This window comes from Mercenaria mercenaria, chromosome 2 (genome assembly GCF_021730395.1).
Source record: "Mercenaria mercenaria strain notata chromosome 2, MADL_Memer_1, whole genome shotgun sequence".
In the NCBI taxonomy this organism is placed as follows: Eukaryota; Metazoa; Mollusca; class Bivalvia; order Venerida; family Veneridae; genus Mercenaria; species Mercenaria mercenaria.
In genome coordinates, this window is record NC_069362.1 from 60,768,025 (window position 1) to 60,785,292 (window position 17,268).

At 35.7% G+C, this 17,268-nt stretch overlaps 1 protein-coding gene across 1 annotated transcript; it reads left to right on the forward strand.

The window, feature by feature from the left end:
* Positions 1 to 516: 516 nt before the first annotated feature.
* Positions 517 to 15,782, forward strand: LOC123564070 (autocrine proliferation repressor protein A-like). Its single transcript, XM_045357345.2, has 14 exons — positions 517 to 915; positions 1,955 to 2,066; positions 2,410 to 2,521; positions 2,937 to 3,053; positions 3,533 to 3,625; positions 4,838 to 4,927; positions 5,358 to 5,487; positions 6,600 to 6,720; positions 13,299 to 13,386; positions 13,918 to 13,956; positions 14,304 to 14,392; positions 14,727 to 14,820; positions 15,041 to 15,106; positions 15,471 to 15,782. Exons 1-14 carry the CDS (start codon positions 732 to 734, stop codon positions 15,588 to 15,590), a joined length of 1,455 nt encoding a protein of 484 aa, XP_045213280.2. The 5' UTR covers positions 517 to 731; the 3' UTR covers positions 15,591 to 15,782.
* The last annotated feature ends 1,486 nt before the right edge of the window (positions 15,783 to 17,268 follow it).

Here is a 17,268-nt window from a genome sequence, read left to right on the forward strand (position 1 = left end):
GGCACAGCGAGGTCGGTGCCTCTTATTTTTTTTTTTTTATTTACAAAAATATGAATGAGAATTGAGAATAACGAACTGAGGCACTCCTACTTTGTTTTGTTTTTTCTGTTGCAGTATTGTCTTCCCATTTATGATATTTATTGAACAAGCTATGAATCCGTTCCATTTATCATTATTAATAACCCGGTGAATAAGCTAATGTAGCAGTGTAGCGATTGGACACGGTGAATGAACTTTGCTATTGTTCATGTATATCAATTATAGATAATAAACCTTTCTTTAACTGCCATGTTTGTTAGGTACAAATGTTGATATGAATATTTATAATTCGACTTATTAAAACAAACGAGGTGTGAATTATCGCTATCCTCGGCGTTTACCACAGTATTGTTATGAGCTAAAAGTGCAGACAAAGTTGACCTATAGTATTTCAGGTGTTAAGTATGTCCTATTTTAACCAGGACTTCCTTGTACCCTGAAAGGGAAGTATTATATCAAAATTCCCCGACATCACATAAATTTTCCGCAGGTATTTCAACACGCTCATGTCGGCTTTATATAATACGCAAATGAAAATATAAACATGGATTATATCACACAAAACAAAATAAGAACATTGATAAGTTTGTATCGTACGGGTTCAGTCACATGAACTGTGTAACGATTAATATACAAAGATTAAAACGTTATCAGATTGAACGTATTTCTTACAGCAAGTGTACACTGGAAAGATGAGGACGGTTGTACTGGTGTTGCTCGCGGTACAATTGTTTATATCCCGGGGGTCGGGCACGCCCCTAGATGACTACGTTAACAAGCCGGATCCTACATATAACTATGAGATTATAGACACTTTTCAAGGACCAGGGTATACATTATACACCATCAACATGACATCTCAAACATGGAAACCAGGTATGCAGTGTTCCTTTTCTTATAACCTAATAAATTACAAGACAAGATACATGTAGATAGAAACTCTTTTATTCAACATCAGATAAGAAACGTGAGACTTAGGCCTATGTACAAAAGTGTAAACATGAAAATATAATCAAAACAGGGAAATTTAAAATACACATGTATACAGTTATTTACACGTTGACTTGATAAAAAAATAATAATAAAAAAAAAAACGTTATAAAATCCTACAATTATAAGATTCGTATGTAGCATGAAAAGATTTTTTGTAGCGATACATTGAAGATTTTAGGGCGAAGTATCCGCCTCAGTGCTAAAGGAGTCTTGTACGACTTTCAAAAATCAGTCATTCCTTTACAAAATAATTGCTTAAAAGTAGTTTCACCTCCTTCACCAAACAATCTTTTTGCATAATTGAAATGTCATACTTAACCGAGCACACATATATAACAAGGTGTGTATCATATAAATTCAATGCGTTTAATAGAGGCAATATATGTATGCTAAAATACCATAACTGACACTGTAGACTGTGACCGAATTACAGTAGTGCAAATTTTGCGTTCAGTCGAGACTAATGGCTCGAAAACCTGAGTGGAAACGGATAATTAAATAGATATTATTAGAAATATTTGTAAATTAAAAAGGGCATGGACATTCGCCAGTGTTCAAGTCAGTTTACACAAAACCCAAGAATATAACGTTTATAGATACCGTTTTCCCTGCATAACCATAACAAAACAATTTCTCCCCCCCATCAGATTTCTGAAAGCTTTGATTACGTTTCATGTTATTCAGCCTACTAGCCAAAAACTGCAAGAATAAATAATTTACTTCAGCATTAAACTGATTCCCAGCAAGCGCTGGCCCGGTATATTGGACCAATATCGGCAAATAGATGTGATACTTTATAATATTGGGCCATCATTTAGCCAGTTCAGACATCAATGGCCGTCGATTTCTCTCTCCGTTAAAACGTCAAATTTCTGTGATAGCGGATCCATGTTGATAATGTAATTTGCTAATATATTTACAGATTTACAAAGCCAACCGATTTGGTGGCACTATCTGTCTGTTACTGTCCCAGACAAATTGGATTTACAGAACGCTGGGTTTCTCTTCATTGATGGAGGCTCCAATACGAACAGGTACAGCAACACTTTGCTTAATGTTTTACGTGTGAAATTGCCGCGTCAGAGAATTTGTTGGCCGTTTCAGTAAGGAGGAACTGGCTTAAGAGGTAATGGCAGAATTGTAATTGGTTTATACAGTTCTGAAGGACAAAAAAAAACAACCTTTTGCCTCGAAGTGGACCTGGCCGTATGTGACCTAGTTAAGCAATTAGCAGCAGTATCTTGGCTGATTTCCGAATTTAGAAACCCTACCAGATTAAACTGTCATCAACATGTCTGTTTTAAGTTTTAGTATAATAAGATTGTTCTGTGGTAAATGTAAAAAAAAAAACACACACAATTTATCCTCTTGTTTTAGTCCACCGAAGCCGACGGACACATTTGTGGAACTAACAACAATTGTTGCTGTGACAACCAACTCTGTTGGTGCGAATCTCAAAATGGTGCCGAATCAACCAATTGTTTTCAAGGTATGTTTTCATCGACATTTTCATATTTTAGAAACAACTTATCAGTTATCATTTCGTTCGATTTAGTGTTATATTGGGTATAACGACAGTTACATTAGTTATTTCAGTTTTGATAAAGTATTAGTACTGGCACTACTAAATTTTGCTAAATTTCTATCATTATCCATAAGTTATGTTTTCCCCGCATGAGAAAAACGTCACGACTTTTTAGATCCAAATCGTAACAGTAAGACCTAGCCTTGCCCGGGATTTGAATTCGAAATAGAAGTTGAAAACTCTCGTTATCCAACTAAGTAGGCGGTTTTTTTTATGTAGAGGTTATTATTGTACTGTCTCAACGTTAGTAGCCAATATGTGTTGAAAATGGTGTCAACTCTACTCACATATATCAAACTTTACATTTCTGTATTTCCAGGCTGACCCAACTCAGAAGAGGAGAACAGAGGACGCCATAATTGCCTGGACATGGAAAACGTTCGTAGATCAGAAAGGGGCAGATCCGGAAATACTCCTCCGAATGCCGATGACTAAGGTATGATTGTGTTGAATTATTAAATTACATGTCAATAACTACCCATGTGTAGATATTGTGGCTAAGATAATTATGCTGATACGGATGCAATGGTTAAGATGTGCTTGTGCAGGTGCAATGGCTATGATGCAATGCCTAAGATATGACTGTGTTGATGCAATGATAAAATTAATCCAGTGTATACATTATGTTCAGACTGGACTGTGCTTGCCTTAGTTAATGTATTACCATTCTCTACATAATGCAACGAAATAATTGTCCATAATTGAATGACTATAATATGCTTGCGTTTCAAACACTGCATTTGCTACGTTATGCATGCTTCTGCCAAAGTATCATCACCATAGTAAGAAACTTTAATTAAAACTTTGTTCTCAGTCCTGTTTAAGGTCTTGGACAGAAGACTTTTTGAGTAAATCTACCGTAAACTGGTCCCATTTAATAAAAGTCGTGGCTGACGTGCGTTTCATATTTTCAAGGCTGGTGTACGTGCATTAGACACAATGAATGATTTAACACAAAAGAAAAAGGGAACAACTGTAGACAGGTTCCTTGTTGCAGGGGCATCTAAGGTAAGAATGGCTTTTGTTAAGATTTCGAAATACTATTTAAATCCAAATTAATATAGTGATTTTCCAGTATTCATCGACGTTAGAGTTGTACATCTTGTAATGGAACGATGCATTCATGAATGTTTAAACTACGGCTACAGATACTACAGAAAAAATAGTACTAAAGTTAGTACATGTTTGTTTGTTTTGGGTTTAACGCCGTTTTCAACAGTATTTCAGTTATGTAACAGCGGGCAGTTAACCTAACCAGTGTTCCTGGATTCTCTACTAGTACACACCTGTTCTCCGCAAGTAACTGCCAACTTCCCCACATGAATTATCAGAGATGGATGATGAATGATTTCAGACACAATGTCTTTTATCAAATTGTCACGGAGATCGAACTCGCGACCCCGCGATCCGTAGACCAACGCTCTCCCTACTGAGCTAAGCGGGCGGGCTAGTACATGTAGTACCTAATCTTATGACAGATTAAAATAAAAATACGCTCTCAGCATTTAGACGCAAAATTTTGAAGAATGCGGCCCGGACCACTGTTGAAAAAGATATAGCAGTTTGAAATTGGAGAAAATGGCTGATCATGGAGGCAGCCATGCTAGTGTGTTTATGACGTCATTTACACACTGCTGAATTCTTTATTTAGCAAATAACCTTTATAGATGATAACATATGATTTTATATGTTTCTTGAGTGTAACATGTATAACGTGGTACTTTCTTTCATTATAGCTGGAAAAAGTATAGAAATTATTTTACAGAAATAAGTACACACAGTTCAAATATGTATCTAGAAATTTAATAAATTTTGTTTTTTGTTGCCATGGAAAGAAAATGGCCGCCATTTTGATCAAATCTTTAAATGCTCATTACATTCTCATTTTTATTCCAATTTTGAAAATTCTTTCACTTCTTTAACCCTTAGCCTGCTAAATTTCTTAAATGGACTGGTCAATCATTCAATCTTGGCAATACCATTTATTATTCAAAGGGGTGTTCATTGAAAATTTACTGACTGAATAGCGAACAGTGCAGACCATGATCAGACTGCACGGATGTGCAGGCTGATCTTGGTCTGCACTGGTCGCAAAGGCAGATACAATTGCCACCAGCAGGCTAAAGGTTAAATGATTTCAGAAATCCTAGAAGATGGCATTAACATAAGAACAACATTGCCTTTCTCTTTAATGGAATTTATGTATATACTATTTTTCAGCGAGGTTGGACGACTTGGACTGTCGGTGCTGTGGACAAGAGAGTGGTCGCTATAGCACCCATCGTCATGGACCTGTTGAACATGCAGACCGTAAGTTCGTTATGCCATAACAGAATACGTTTAACAAAAATATGAATAAAGACAGAACAGACCATTTTTTAAATTATAATTGCAAACGAAAGAATGCTTTCAGTATAAAAAAACTGTTTGTTCAAAATATGTTTTTTACGAATTTGTAAATAAAAACGAAACGTAGAAGGGCTATCAGCCGCAGTTTATGATGTTGATCCGCCTATTAGTATTTATCATGGAAGCTTAAGGTGCTATAAACTATGGACTCGTTATGCAAATATGATACGGTAGTGTCTATGCGCAAGCCAGTCTTCTTGCGGATTACATGCACCGTTGATTAGCTAAATATAATTTAGCTGCCATTCAACGTTCAATTTTTCGTTCTACTATAGAGGGATTTACACATTGCGTAATCCTTAGCAACGGTAGTTTTTTTTTATTGTTTCAGAATCTCCACCATTATTACCGAGCTCTTGGTGGCTGGACTTTTGCCTTCGATGACTACTACAATCTGAATTTTACACAAGACCTTGACAGCCCTTACATCAAACAGATGGCATCCATCATTGACCCTCTGTGTACGTATTGATTTCAAGGAAACATTTCAGTCTATCTTAAAAGCGCTTTGAAAAATTGTTATACTAATACGTGAAGTCCTACCAATAGGCCTATGTATTTAAGTTTAAGTTGTTGTAACATTTTACTGAGACTAAAAGCCCAGTGTTTAAGTTTATGTGGTCTAGATATCGCATGTGCATGGCAAGGTATATTCTGTACCTACGTGAAATATTTAAGAAATAGAGATACATCTTGAAGTTCTAGAGTTACCCGTTTAAGACAGAAACATCATGTAAGTTCCAAGAGATAGCATTATATATTTGAAAAATAGCATTACAATTATATAAGCTATATTAGAAGGGCTGTTTGGGAGATATCTCTTTGCGTAAAAATGGTAAATCTTAATGTTCGAAATATAGGATTTAGAAAGAGAACGTTGTTTTGTTAAAAGGAGTTAGCAAGCTTGCCTAGATAAATGTTATATAATAGCGTTAATTTGGTTTTCAGAGCTAGCATTGTCGTATATAGCAAGATATCTCATAAACTATAATGGATATCTCTTTAAGTTAGTCAGAGGACATCTCTACTGAGAAAGATAACGTAATTTAAGAACTATCTGCGTGAGTTAAAAGAGATATATCTTTATAACTAGTCAAAGCCTGAATAATTTCTTATTTTGTAGATCTATACTGTACTGATATCTCCTTTACAATGTAATATATCTGTCTGGAAATGCTCAAAACAAAGATATTCTTTAATCTTTACCCAACTAAATTTCTAAAATGGACTGGCATGTCATTCATGACATATGCTGATCGCAAAGGGAGACTCAGTCGTGTCCAGAATGATAAGGGTTAATAAGAAAAAACAGATACTCTTTAACTAAAGAGACATTGCCTTAAAACAAACCTTTCTGGCTGTAGTCACTGAATAAATAGGAAAAAGGCTTGTCATACAGGTAACTTACTTGCGACTCAATACATTGGTCTTGCGTGCATGACTTTCTCACATTTGCTAAAAATAAAGTTTACTTCAACAAAACAACGCTTTATTTATAGGCCATGCTCCCTAAATTCAACTATTTGTATTTTACGTTGAAGTTGCCAAAGGAAATGCAGTTTTATGTTTACAGCTTACAATGACCGGTACGCGAACAAGCCTAAGTTGATAACAAGTACCGGAGGGGACGAGTTTTTCATGATAGACGACGCGAAATATTATTTCAATGATCTGAAAGGACCAAAGTACCTCAGGTAAACAACATCTTTGCATACGTTTGGTGACAGAGGATAGATAGATAGTGTTGTATCTTATTATAAATTTTGTACCATTCATTGTTACGGAACGCTACTTTACGGTTAAATGCAGCTTTTCAAACAGGTGATAGGTCTACCTAGCCGACAATTTTCTAACTCTATTTCTTCTACCAGCAAATTGTCAGAAATTAGATGAATACCAATTAACACTAATTAGCGCAAAATAAATGGAATCTTTAATGCATAGATGTTAGGTATGGTTGCTTTAGGCAAAGCACGGATATTATCAACGGCTTCCAAGGCTAAGGTATCCCATGTTAATGCATATGTAAGGTCACCAATTCGAATTTATTAACCCCAAATATGATAGCAGTTTTGGGATGCCATTTCATTATCTAATTACACTTTTTAGGCTTAAACATTTGAATAAGAAATATCCACATTTGAATACTTGATATCAGATATTCAAATACCTACAAATGTATAACATTAAAAATGGTATTAAATGGTACTTATAACCGGCACGTCATGATCTCAAAACCGGCAGAGGAACAAACATTTACGGATTTTATAATCAGCAAGAAGCAAGAAGCCCTTTCGAGCGCTTTTCTGCAGAGCGGCTGCTCAATACGTTGCGCTAGGTATTTATTTGTTTGTTTGTTTGTTTTGGGTTTAACGCCGTTTTTCAAAAGTATTTTAGCTATGTTATGGCGGGCAGTTAATCTTACGAGTGTTCCTTGATTCTGTACCGGTACAAACCTGTTCTCCGCAAGTGACTGCCAACTTCTCCTAATTAGACTATGAGCCAGAAGGGGTTTTCCCCAGGGGGAATTTTGTGGACCATATTATTTTGAAACCAATGTGTGGTGAACATTTTGGCATAAAGTTTGCAACTGGCGAGTGGGGCTTTTCTCCGTAACAACACCTTAAAATACGTTACCCTCAAAACCAATAATTTTTTCATCAATTTTTACAGACAAATGGTACCATTATGTTAGTAAATCATTTCAAGTTTGCATATTTTATTACAAGGTGTATACTAGATGCTGCAATTTGATAAAATTTCAATATCTAAAATGTGATGTTAAAGAAGAAAAATATCGGAAAAAGATACGTTACCCTAAAAAAAAGCAACATTTTTGGCACGAAGTTTTTATTGCATTTAGATGAACAGGTAATTAGAAATTGAAGTTACTATTAAAAAGTTCAAAGTTCAGCAAAAAAATGATATATAGATGACTAGTAAAAGTAAAGGGAAAGCATACTTTAAGCGATTCTTAAAATGTAACGTCATTCTTCCAAAATATGCTAATTTTCAATCATACCTACTTCAAACATGTTTTTCATAAAAATGTTCTATCAATTTTATATTGACATTCTTTAGTTACATGTAATACAACCATATACTTATTTATCAACAAACCTCTAACTTGTAAGATGTCTTACATTGAATTCTACATTTCATTTTACGTTACCAAACATAAAAATTATATTGTATGTCTTCATTTTTTTTTAAACACACTTTATCAGTTGAAAAAAAAAAACAACAATATAATTCTGTTCTCAACAGTATAGTTTTGCATTTCAAACTGAAGGTTTAACTTAAAGCACGTATAAATATATCAAATTGAGTTACAATTTACGTTACCGAACAAACTAACTATATCTCTTGTGTTCTGTTACCTTAAATATACTGTAGCACATATCTACAATTCAATCAAAATACGTTTTAACATAGCTTTGCATTTTAACTTTAAACCCATGTATTTAAAAAACAGTCTGCGTTACAATTTACGTTGTACGTTACCTAACATATAAGCTATACATTTTCATGTATTCTGTATTGTGAACATATACTAGTACTTTATCTTGGAAAAATAGCAAACTTACAATGATTTTTTTTGTTTTAAATATTTTGCTTTCAATTCTAAACACATTCTAGAACCTAATTTACATGGTCCATGATTACACCTTCACGAGAACACTATGCAGCCAAACATTTTTTAAACAATTGATATATATATTCAGCTATTTAAGCACATTGAAGTGACATACTTATAATATATACAGACATTGCCCAACACAGTGCTCTATAAAGATGCTAAATTTAAAACAGGCATATCACGATATTTAGAAATCTTGTGCATGTTTATGCACACACATTTTACATTTTGTTAACTGCTGTATGTTGTAACTGTGATTGTATTGAATGTACAGTAGATTCATTCATCAACATAGACTTCATCCAACATGTTGTCAATCTCAACTGTATCCTTAAGTAGATATACTATGTACATGTATCTTCTATGGAGCCGGTATCCAGTAATGGTCATGACTGGAATACTGTGACTTTCTTTAATACGTATGTATATATTGATGGTAGTTCAATAAGACAATTATAGGAACTGCCTTAAAATAGGATATTCTGCAAGTGAAATTAATGTAACTCTAGTAGGTAAAGTAAAGTGCATTTGATTGCCCACTCTGAGGGCAAGTTCTTACAAAACTAACTCTTTTGATGGCAAATATAGAACTTTAAACTTTTACGGGTGAATTCCGTTACCAATTGACAAGTTTATTCTAGACAGAGGACCTATTTGATTTCCAGTCATTTGAACCTCAACTGGTTTCTAGAGAACCTAAGGTCAGAGACAAATAACACTATTGGGGAATATTGTTACTAAAAGTCAAGCCACTTGTGTGAAGTTCGGTGGCCACTTTCTTCCAAAGGTTTGTGTACCTCATACTAGCAACCCTATTCAACATGAACATCAAAAGCCCGCTTGAGTACTGCCCTTCAATCATACTGGGCAGTTGCCTTTTAATAATGCTGGGTACCAACAGTCAATCTATCATTGTTTTGTCTAGGTCATGAGGGCATTTGTCTAGGTCATGAGGAAATACAGGCCTGGTGGTTGCCACCACTAGAAACCTTATTGTATTCGGTACCACCTTCTCTAACAGGGTTCCATCTTCCTGCATTTAAACTAAGTGCAGGTACATCAAGTCCATCTGCATGACAGCAACTATGGAACAAATATATGTTGAGCAATACTTGTCCTGCGTCGCAAACTGCAGTGTCGTTGTTTGGGGATCAGTGTCCTTCATGTCTATTTTACTAATTCCTTCATTCCATTACACTACCCTTACTGTGCACATTTCGGGGGAAAGGGTTGGGTATGACAACCATTACTGTATGGACCTTGCTCCTGAAACTATGGCTTTACACAATAATGGAAACATCGACTTGGAGGGGCTGGGTCTGTTGGATGTGTTCGTGTCTCCTGTTCTGATGGATAGACCAGTAAGGGCACGTTGTGCCAGAGTCTCACTTATTGGTCTGGTTTTGGCTTGCTTACCCTTACTCAGTAAATGGACGTGTGGATTTGGTTAAGTGGTGGCAAGATCAACTTATCTCCAGTGTGAGACTGCAGTCTCTAAAACTGATGGTAGATATGGCTGTGCAGCCTTTATTTAACCACAACATCCTTTGTACTTGGGTTGAAACACGAGTCCCTTCCAGATGGTATTGGTATTTCGGGACCTTTTGAGGGATCTGTCTGGTTTAAGCAATAGAGATTCTTGGGCTGGAGGCCTAGGAAAAGGACTTCGAGTCATGGATCATTTACTTGAGACCCTCGTTTAGATATGTGTCAGCAGAGGCAAAGCCCAGTCCAGCAATAGACGCAGAAACTGTGTTCATCTGTTTGAAGTCTTCCCAGCTTCCTGGGTATCCCAGGTTTATCCTTGTGAAAGATGCAGAAGCTATGTCCATCCGTCCGCCAAACTTTCAAGAAAACTCAAGTTTCTCAGATTTGTATGTTTTGCTAGGTATCTTGACTGTGTTTTAGAAATATAGGTCAGAATGAGTATCCCATAGTACACATTAGTATGGGTATTCCAGCACGGTAATAATTTGGTATATTTCTTCGTGCAACCTAAGAGTTTATGAACTTATGCAGTATGTGTATCACCTGGCATACATTAGTGTCAGTATTATGGTCCTTGCTCTGGGTATCCCAGGGCCTTGATAAATTGGTATTTTTTCCAGGCATCCCGGAAGTTTATGAACTTGGGTCAGGGTATCCCATGACCTTAAGTTTTGTTATTATAAGATATGTGTGGAATAACTGCTTCAGTATAGCAATTAACCATCTATTGGGGAATCTCGTCTGTTTTAAGAAGGAAGTACTTCTGGTCTGCTTCGCATTAGATGTATGATTGTTATTGGCAAAATCTCCATGTTAATTATCCTGCAGGGTATCCCTGTTATGTCTGATTCTGCAAGGAATCAATTTGTGGCCCCCAAGCCCTTATGACCCACTTTATAGAACAGGGCTGGTGGAGTGTAGTGAGAATGCTGTTAATGGTTACCAAGGTCACTGTCAGAAGCCACAGGAGAAACAGCAAATCAGCGAGGAGGATCGACATCACATGGCTAGGAGGATCAATCGTTTACGAGTAGTATCTCCTCTAGACCAGACTCTATTAAATGCAGTTGTATTTATCATCAACAACCAAAATCTAAGGCCATCTGCCTTTTAGCGTTAGAAACCTCTTCCACCCCTAATAAGAGTGTATAGTGAATACCATTTTTCACTTCAAGCTCAATGTCACACTTAGTCGTCAGAGGTCATACCTTAGGACTAACATTGCTTTACATTGCGGAGTCTATGTTATTTAATTATACTAATGATAATTATGATATGCAGTCATACTGGTACATTCAAAAAGCTATATATTTTTAATATACATTTAAATAATATTTCATATGAATTATAAAATCTGTAATACATTTATTTGATAATGTTGTTCATGTCTGGTGATGTTTATTTATAGTCCAATGTATAATTCTTTTAAAATCCTGACCATATAGGTAATACCAAAATTTTAAATATTTTTTCTTTAATACATATTTCGGAAAGGTAACGTATCATACGTGACGTATTGAATAAGTTAACTCTTGGGACAGTTTTATTATATATAAATTTAATAACTGAACTGTGTATTGGCCATTATCAGTATTTTACAACTTAAAAAATCATCATTGTTGATATATTTCTATGTTCTAGTAATTTCAAATGAAGTAACGTAAGTTACGGATAATACATAACATCTATTCATCTAAAATGATATGAACATATGATAATTTCTATTTTAAATACATAAACATATCTAAGCGTCTTGTTGTTTTACGATTAATTGTACAACAGGCATGTTTATAATATTAAATTAACATAAATGGTGAATTAAATGAAAATTTGCATGGTAACGTATTTTAAATCTCCGTAACTCGTTAAAGCCCCAACGGAAACTTGCAAACTTTTGTCTGTGAATGCCAACTACCATAAGGTTTAAGAAAATCATAGTGTTGAAAATTCCCCCTGGGGGGGACGGGGGGGGGGGCAGGGGCAGGGTCAGTTGTCAGCTCAAGGTCTAAATGGATCAGAGGTGGACGACGAATGATTTCAAACTGTGAGACACAATGTCTTCTATCAAATCGTCACGGAAAAACATAGCCCAGCCCGGGGATCGAACTCAAGACCCCATAATCCGTAGATCTATGCTCTCCCTATGGGCGTGCGCTAGGTATAGCTACTTAGTGTTTGTAACGTCATACGTTATCTCTGTTACGCTTTTAGTTGTATATTTTTTTCAAGACAGGCGAGATATAATGTTGATCAAATGAACTGACATAAGAACTTAAAATATTAATAAAATATTTTAAGAACGGTTTCCATTCTCATATTACGTTCAGTGTTTTAGTATAACTTTACCTTGCATAAGGTAAGGCGACTATTGGGCCATTAAAAAAATTGAAACCGGACCATATTTTCAATATGGCAACTTAATATACCAACGGTAAACACTACTCAGTGAGCAGTACTCACGGCGCCGTGAATACTACTTAGGGAGCAGTAATCACGGCGCCGTGAACACTATTCAGTGAGCAATACTCACGGTAATGTGAACACTACTCAGTGAGCATTACTCACGGTGCCGTGAACACTATTCGGTGAACAATACTCACGATAATGTGAACACTACTCAGTGTACATTACTCACTGTAATGTGAACACTACTCAGTTTGCATTTCTCATTGTGCCGTGAACGCTACTCAGTGTTCATTACTCACGGGACCGTAAACACTACTCTGTGATCATTGCTCACGGTAATGTGAACACTACTCAGTGTTCATTATTCAAGGTACCGTGAATACTACTCAGTGTTCATTACTCACTGTAATGTGAACACTTATCAGTGAACCTTGCTCACGGTAATGTGAACACTACTCAGTGAGCATTATTCACGGTGCTGTTAACACTATTCAGTGAGCAATATTCACGGTAATATGAACACTGTAAAAATGTATGAATATTACACTCAGCAAGAGGATGAAACGTTCATTATATCGATTTAGAGGCAACTTATAATCTTTCTTTGTTTTACAGTTTTTCGATAATTTACAATTTGAAATAATCATGAAATATTCAAATATAAGGGACATATACGTTAGCACAAGTGCCGTGCACTTTATGTTAGGTATAATGCATGTTTGCTTCATTTACTTACAGGATGGTACCAAACGCCGAACATAGTCTTGCCGGCCATGAGATCGGTCTGTTATTTGGCATCCGTGCGTTTTACCTGTCTGTCATGAGGGTAATTACTTTGAAAATATTTTGTACATATACATAATAGGAATTGTCCGTTGATTAATGTCTTCGCCAATAACCTGGCCCCGTGTTCACAAAACATTTTCAGTCTCAGCTGAGTTTGATAATGAAACATTATTTGTCATTTTTATCTAAATATTAGTAAACAGCATGTTCAAAACTAAATATTAAGTTAATAGCTATTTTCAAGTGGCTCTCCAGTAATGATGGTCAGTGTCAGGTGGAATTTAACCATGAAGTTTTAGTAAAATTTATATCAAAATTTCAAACTCAACTGAGGCTTAAAATTGTTTTATGAACACGGAGCCTGCTCCGCACTTGTATTATATGTTTGTTCGAAACTGCGGTTATAGAATGGACATCATTATCATCAGAAGTATCCATATAGCAAGTATATCGTAAGTCACATATAGCAAGCAGTCAGAATAGCCTTTACTGCTAATTTTATGAGACATTCTTCTAAGAAAGCATTTTCTTCTATGATAGCGTAAACTAGTAAAATGCTCTTTTCTTTCAGAACAAACCTCTACCGGAAATCAGCTGGAATTTAAATACTGTAAGTTACGATATTGCTTTGTGGGTAATGGTTAAATTTATGTCACGGAACATTATAACTCCATACGCAACCTTTCTGGTTGTAGGTGTGCATTTTAGTAGAAAACTGAAGAACGAAAAAAAAATTGTTTTACATGACCTATATTTTAAAAAGGTTTCTTTTGTAAAAGTCTTCAAAAGACGGCTATTGACATCCGTAGCATTTGATCTGTACAAAAATAATTCCTTGACATTTTGTTTATTTTTACTGAAAAGCAGTTTTTCTTCCGTTTTAAGTTCCTTTTACATTAATTGTAAAGAATGCGCAATTTATCCTTGTCAGTCAAGTAGAATTTTACTCCATTATAGACGTCAACGGGCGGGAAGATAACATTAATGTCTGCGACCACTCCGCTGACTGTCCACTGCTACCATGCCACTACGCTCGATGGAAAAAGGTGAGACGGGAAAGTTTCTAACAAACAATAAGATATATACATGTATATACATGGAGAAATAAGACGGAGATAACATGAAAAATATTTGGCTGCCGTAGTAGAAATTAGAAGATGTCCTATGATAACTGAAATATATCAACGTTTATAATTATTTACCAGATTTTATAGCACTCTTTTCATCTATAAAATAAACGTTCAAAAGAACGTATATTTTGGTTACAGTTAACCAAGCCTTAGATGCTCGTCATTTCATTGTATTTTTCCAGTTTCGTTGTGATTTCTTTGTGTTACAAATTCTTTTTTCTCTTCATGTTTCAACAATTTGTTACTGCAGAAAAGATTTTCGTCTGCTTAGAGGAACGCCAGGCGATCCCGGTAAACCCCAAATACATCCGGTTCTATGGGGTCAGCAGTACGTTCCCCAAACGGTATATCATAGTCTTTTTTTTAACTTAAATACGAAGAATAAAAATAAACAACATTGTCATTACACCATAGGCAGTTTATCATCTTTTCCCTTCATCTAGAATGCTTTTAGTTGTTATTTTAGATCCATCTCGCATTGTTATAATTCTAAACGGTGTTACGACTAAATGCCACCTTTTTTCGTGCGGTTAACCAAATAAATGTATTTTATCACTATTTTAGAGTTCCACGACATGGGAAGTTGAGTTCAAAAATCCGGAGGTGGGATGGACAGCGTTCTTTATCCAAGTAAGTACTCAAACAGAAAGAAAACGCTAATACCTATACCATACACCGAAACATATATCTTAGACAGAAAGAAAACGCCAATTCCTTTTTACTGGAACTATATGGTTATCTGAAACATGTATGTATGATTACAAATTCCAAAATATATATATCCTGCTTGTAAGCCGTTCAGATGTGTATATTACAAATAGGCATATATGTTATATATTCAAATAGAAATATGGCACAGAAATGAGTAGCCTACCTATATTTAAGGGTATGATCTGAGAAAAAAAACAGTTTCAGATACAAATATCTTTACGTGTATTATATTTCTAAAAAGGTGTAATATCATGTATTTAAATGTGTGTTGTGCATTCGGTAGGTAACATTCCAAGGTTTAGAAGATTCTGTACTAGAGTTTACAACCCAGACACTGATCATCCCGAATACAGACCCGTTCCCAGACTGCCACGGTGAACAATGCAGGGGAACTCTCGTGTAGATAATTTCCATGACCCATCGGTCGTTTGATAAAAATAAAATTGTCACCTGACGCATGGACACATTGCTCAGGAAAAATTCTGTGTGCTATACTATGTGTGCAATAATTTTGTATGATATTTTGCTAATGATTTACTATTTTGATCATTTTGTTTTAAAATAGAATTGCAAAATAAAGACGCGAGTTATTGTTTGTGAGATTGTATAGGTTCATACAAGGTTGGTACACATTTAAGCTATATGACACATGCAAAGGAGGTCAAACGCCCCCCCCCCCCCCCCCCACCCCACACCCCTCCCATCCTGCCAGATATCAGTCAATATTTTTAGTATTTTAAAACACACTGAGCACATATCTCCAACATAGAATATGTTCTGTTACAAATTCAGCATGTTGTAAAAATTACCATTTACTATCAATGCAATAAAAAGTAGTTTTTTTAGCATTGATAGTATATGGAATATTTTTTTAATATGTTGAAATTGTAACAGAAGTTGTTGTATGATCGGGACATGTGCTCAGTTTGTTTTAAAAGGCGAAAATATATTGGCTGACGGTTGGCAGGGGCGGATGGGTGCTGACCCCCAAGTGTCTGTGGCAAAGGTATGTCTATACTTTATTTATGGAGGAACTGGTCATCTCCCTTTCTCCTGGTGTAATATAGAACTGTACGTAAGAAAACTGTGTCAGACTGTGAGCTTCTCCCCCGCCTCTATATATTTCAGAAATGGAGATAAAAGTATTGTAAGCTTTATTCAGTGTCAGAGGGTAGGGAGAAAATCATAGTAATAATGTATAGTAAACACATGCCCTTAAAAAGGAAAAATCCAACGCTTCAATGTAGACTGTATAGTTTATTGACACCCATACTACGTTTATGATTTCAATTCATTATAAATGTCCTGACGCAGTCGTGCTGTGGTTAGACGGCCCGACTACGAAACCAGGGATCGTGAGTTCGAGCTCCCGTTCTTCCAGCTAAAATCATTGTTTCTGGGACAAAAGCCTCGTGTACCTGTACTAAAAACGAAGGGAATCTTCTGGAACTGGAGCATCTTTAACCCGTATCCTGCTAAATTTTGATAATAATGAACGTGTCTATCTTTCAGTTTGGACAGTACCATTAACTGTTAAAAGGGGTGCATACCAAAAAGATACTGACTGAATGGCGAACAGTGCAGTTCATGATCAGACTGCACGGATGTGCAGGCTGATCATGATCTGCTCTGGTCGCATAGGCAGAATCATTCGTGTTCATGATAAGGGTAAACTATCATGCAACTAAATTGCTTTATAACAGTTCCCAGTGACGGCTGTAAGCTTGGAAACAAACGAGCAACTGACCTCCGAAGTGTCAAACAGCGACGTGTCATAATCGGTACAATCGTAATCTGGGCACATGGGGAACACTTAAAATAGTCCTATGTCTTCCAGTTTCGTGGCAATAATTTCTGTATATTCAACTTGTGATGTAAGAAAAAATATTAGAAACTGTGCTTAGGAAAAACAACAATGGATGCTGAGACATATACATTTTTTAAATATTTTATTTACTGATTTTTTGAACGAGTTTAATATTTCAGACTACGGGAAATATGATAAGAAATACGAAACATTTTGTAAAATTATTCTTTCCATAGTTATATTTTTGAAACCCGAAAACAACTTACATATATTG

Excerpts from the sequence above, each read along its gene's own strand:
- LOC123564070 (XM_045357345.2), top strand. The coding sequence starts at position 732 with ATGAGGACGGTTGTACTGGTGTTGCTCGCGGTACAATTGTTTATATCC. Across the intron at positions 5,488-6,599 it reads ATCCATCATTGACCCTCTGT|CTTACAATGACCGGTACGCG; the intron begins GTACGTATTGAT and ends TTATGTTTACAG. Across the intron at positions 14,821-15,040 it reads AGCAGTACGTTCCCCAAACG|AGTTCCACGACATGGGAAGT; the intron begins GTATATCATAGT and ends TCACTATTTTAG.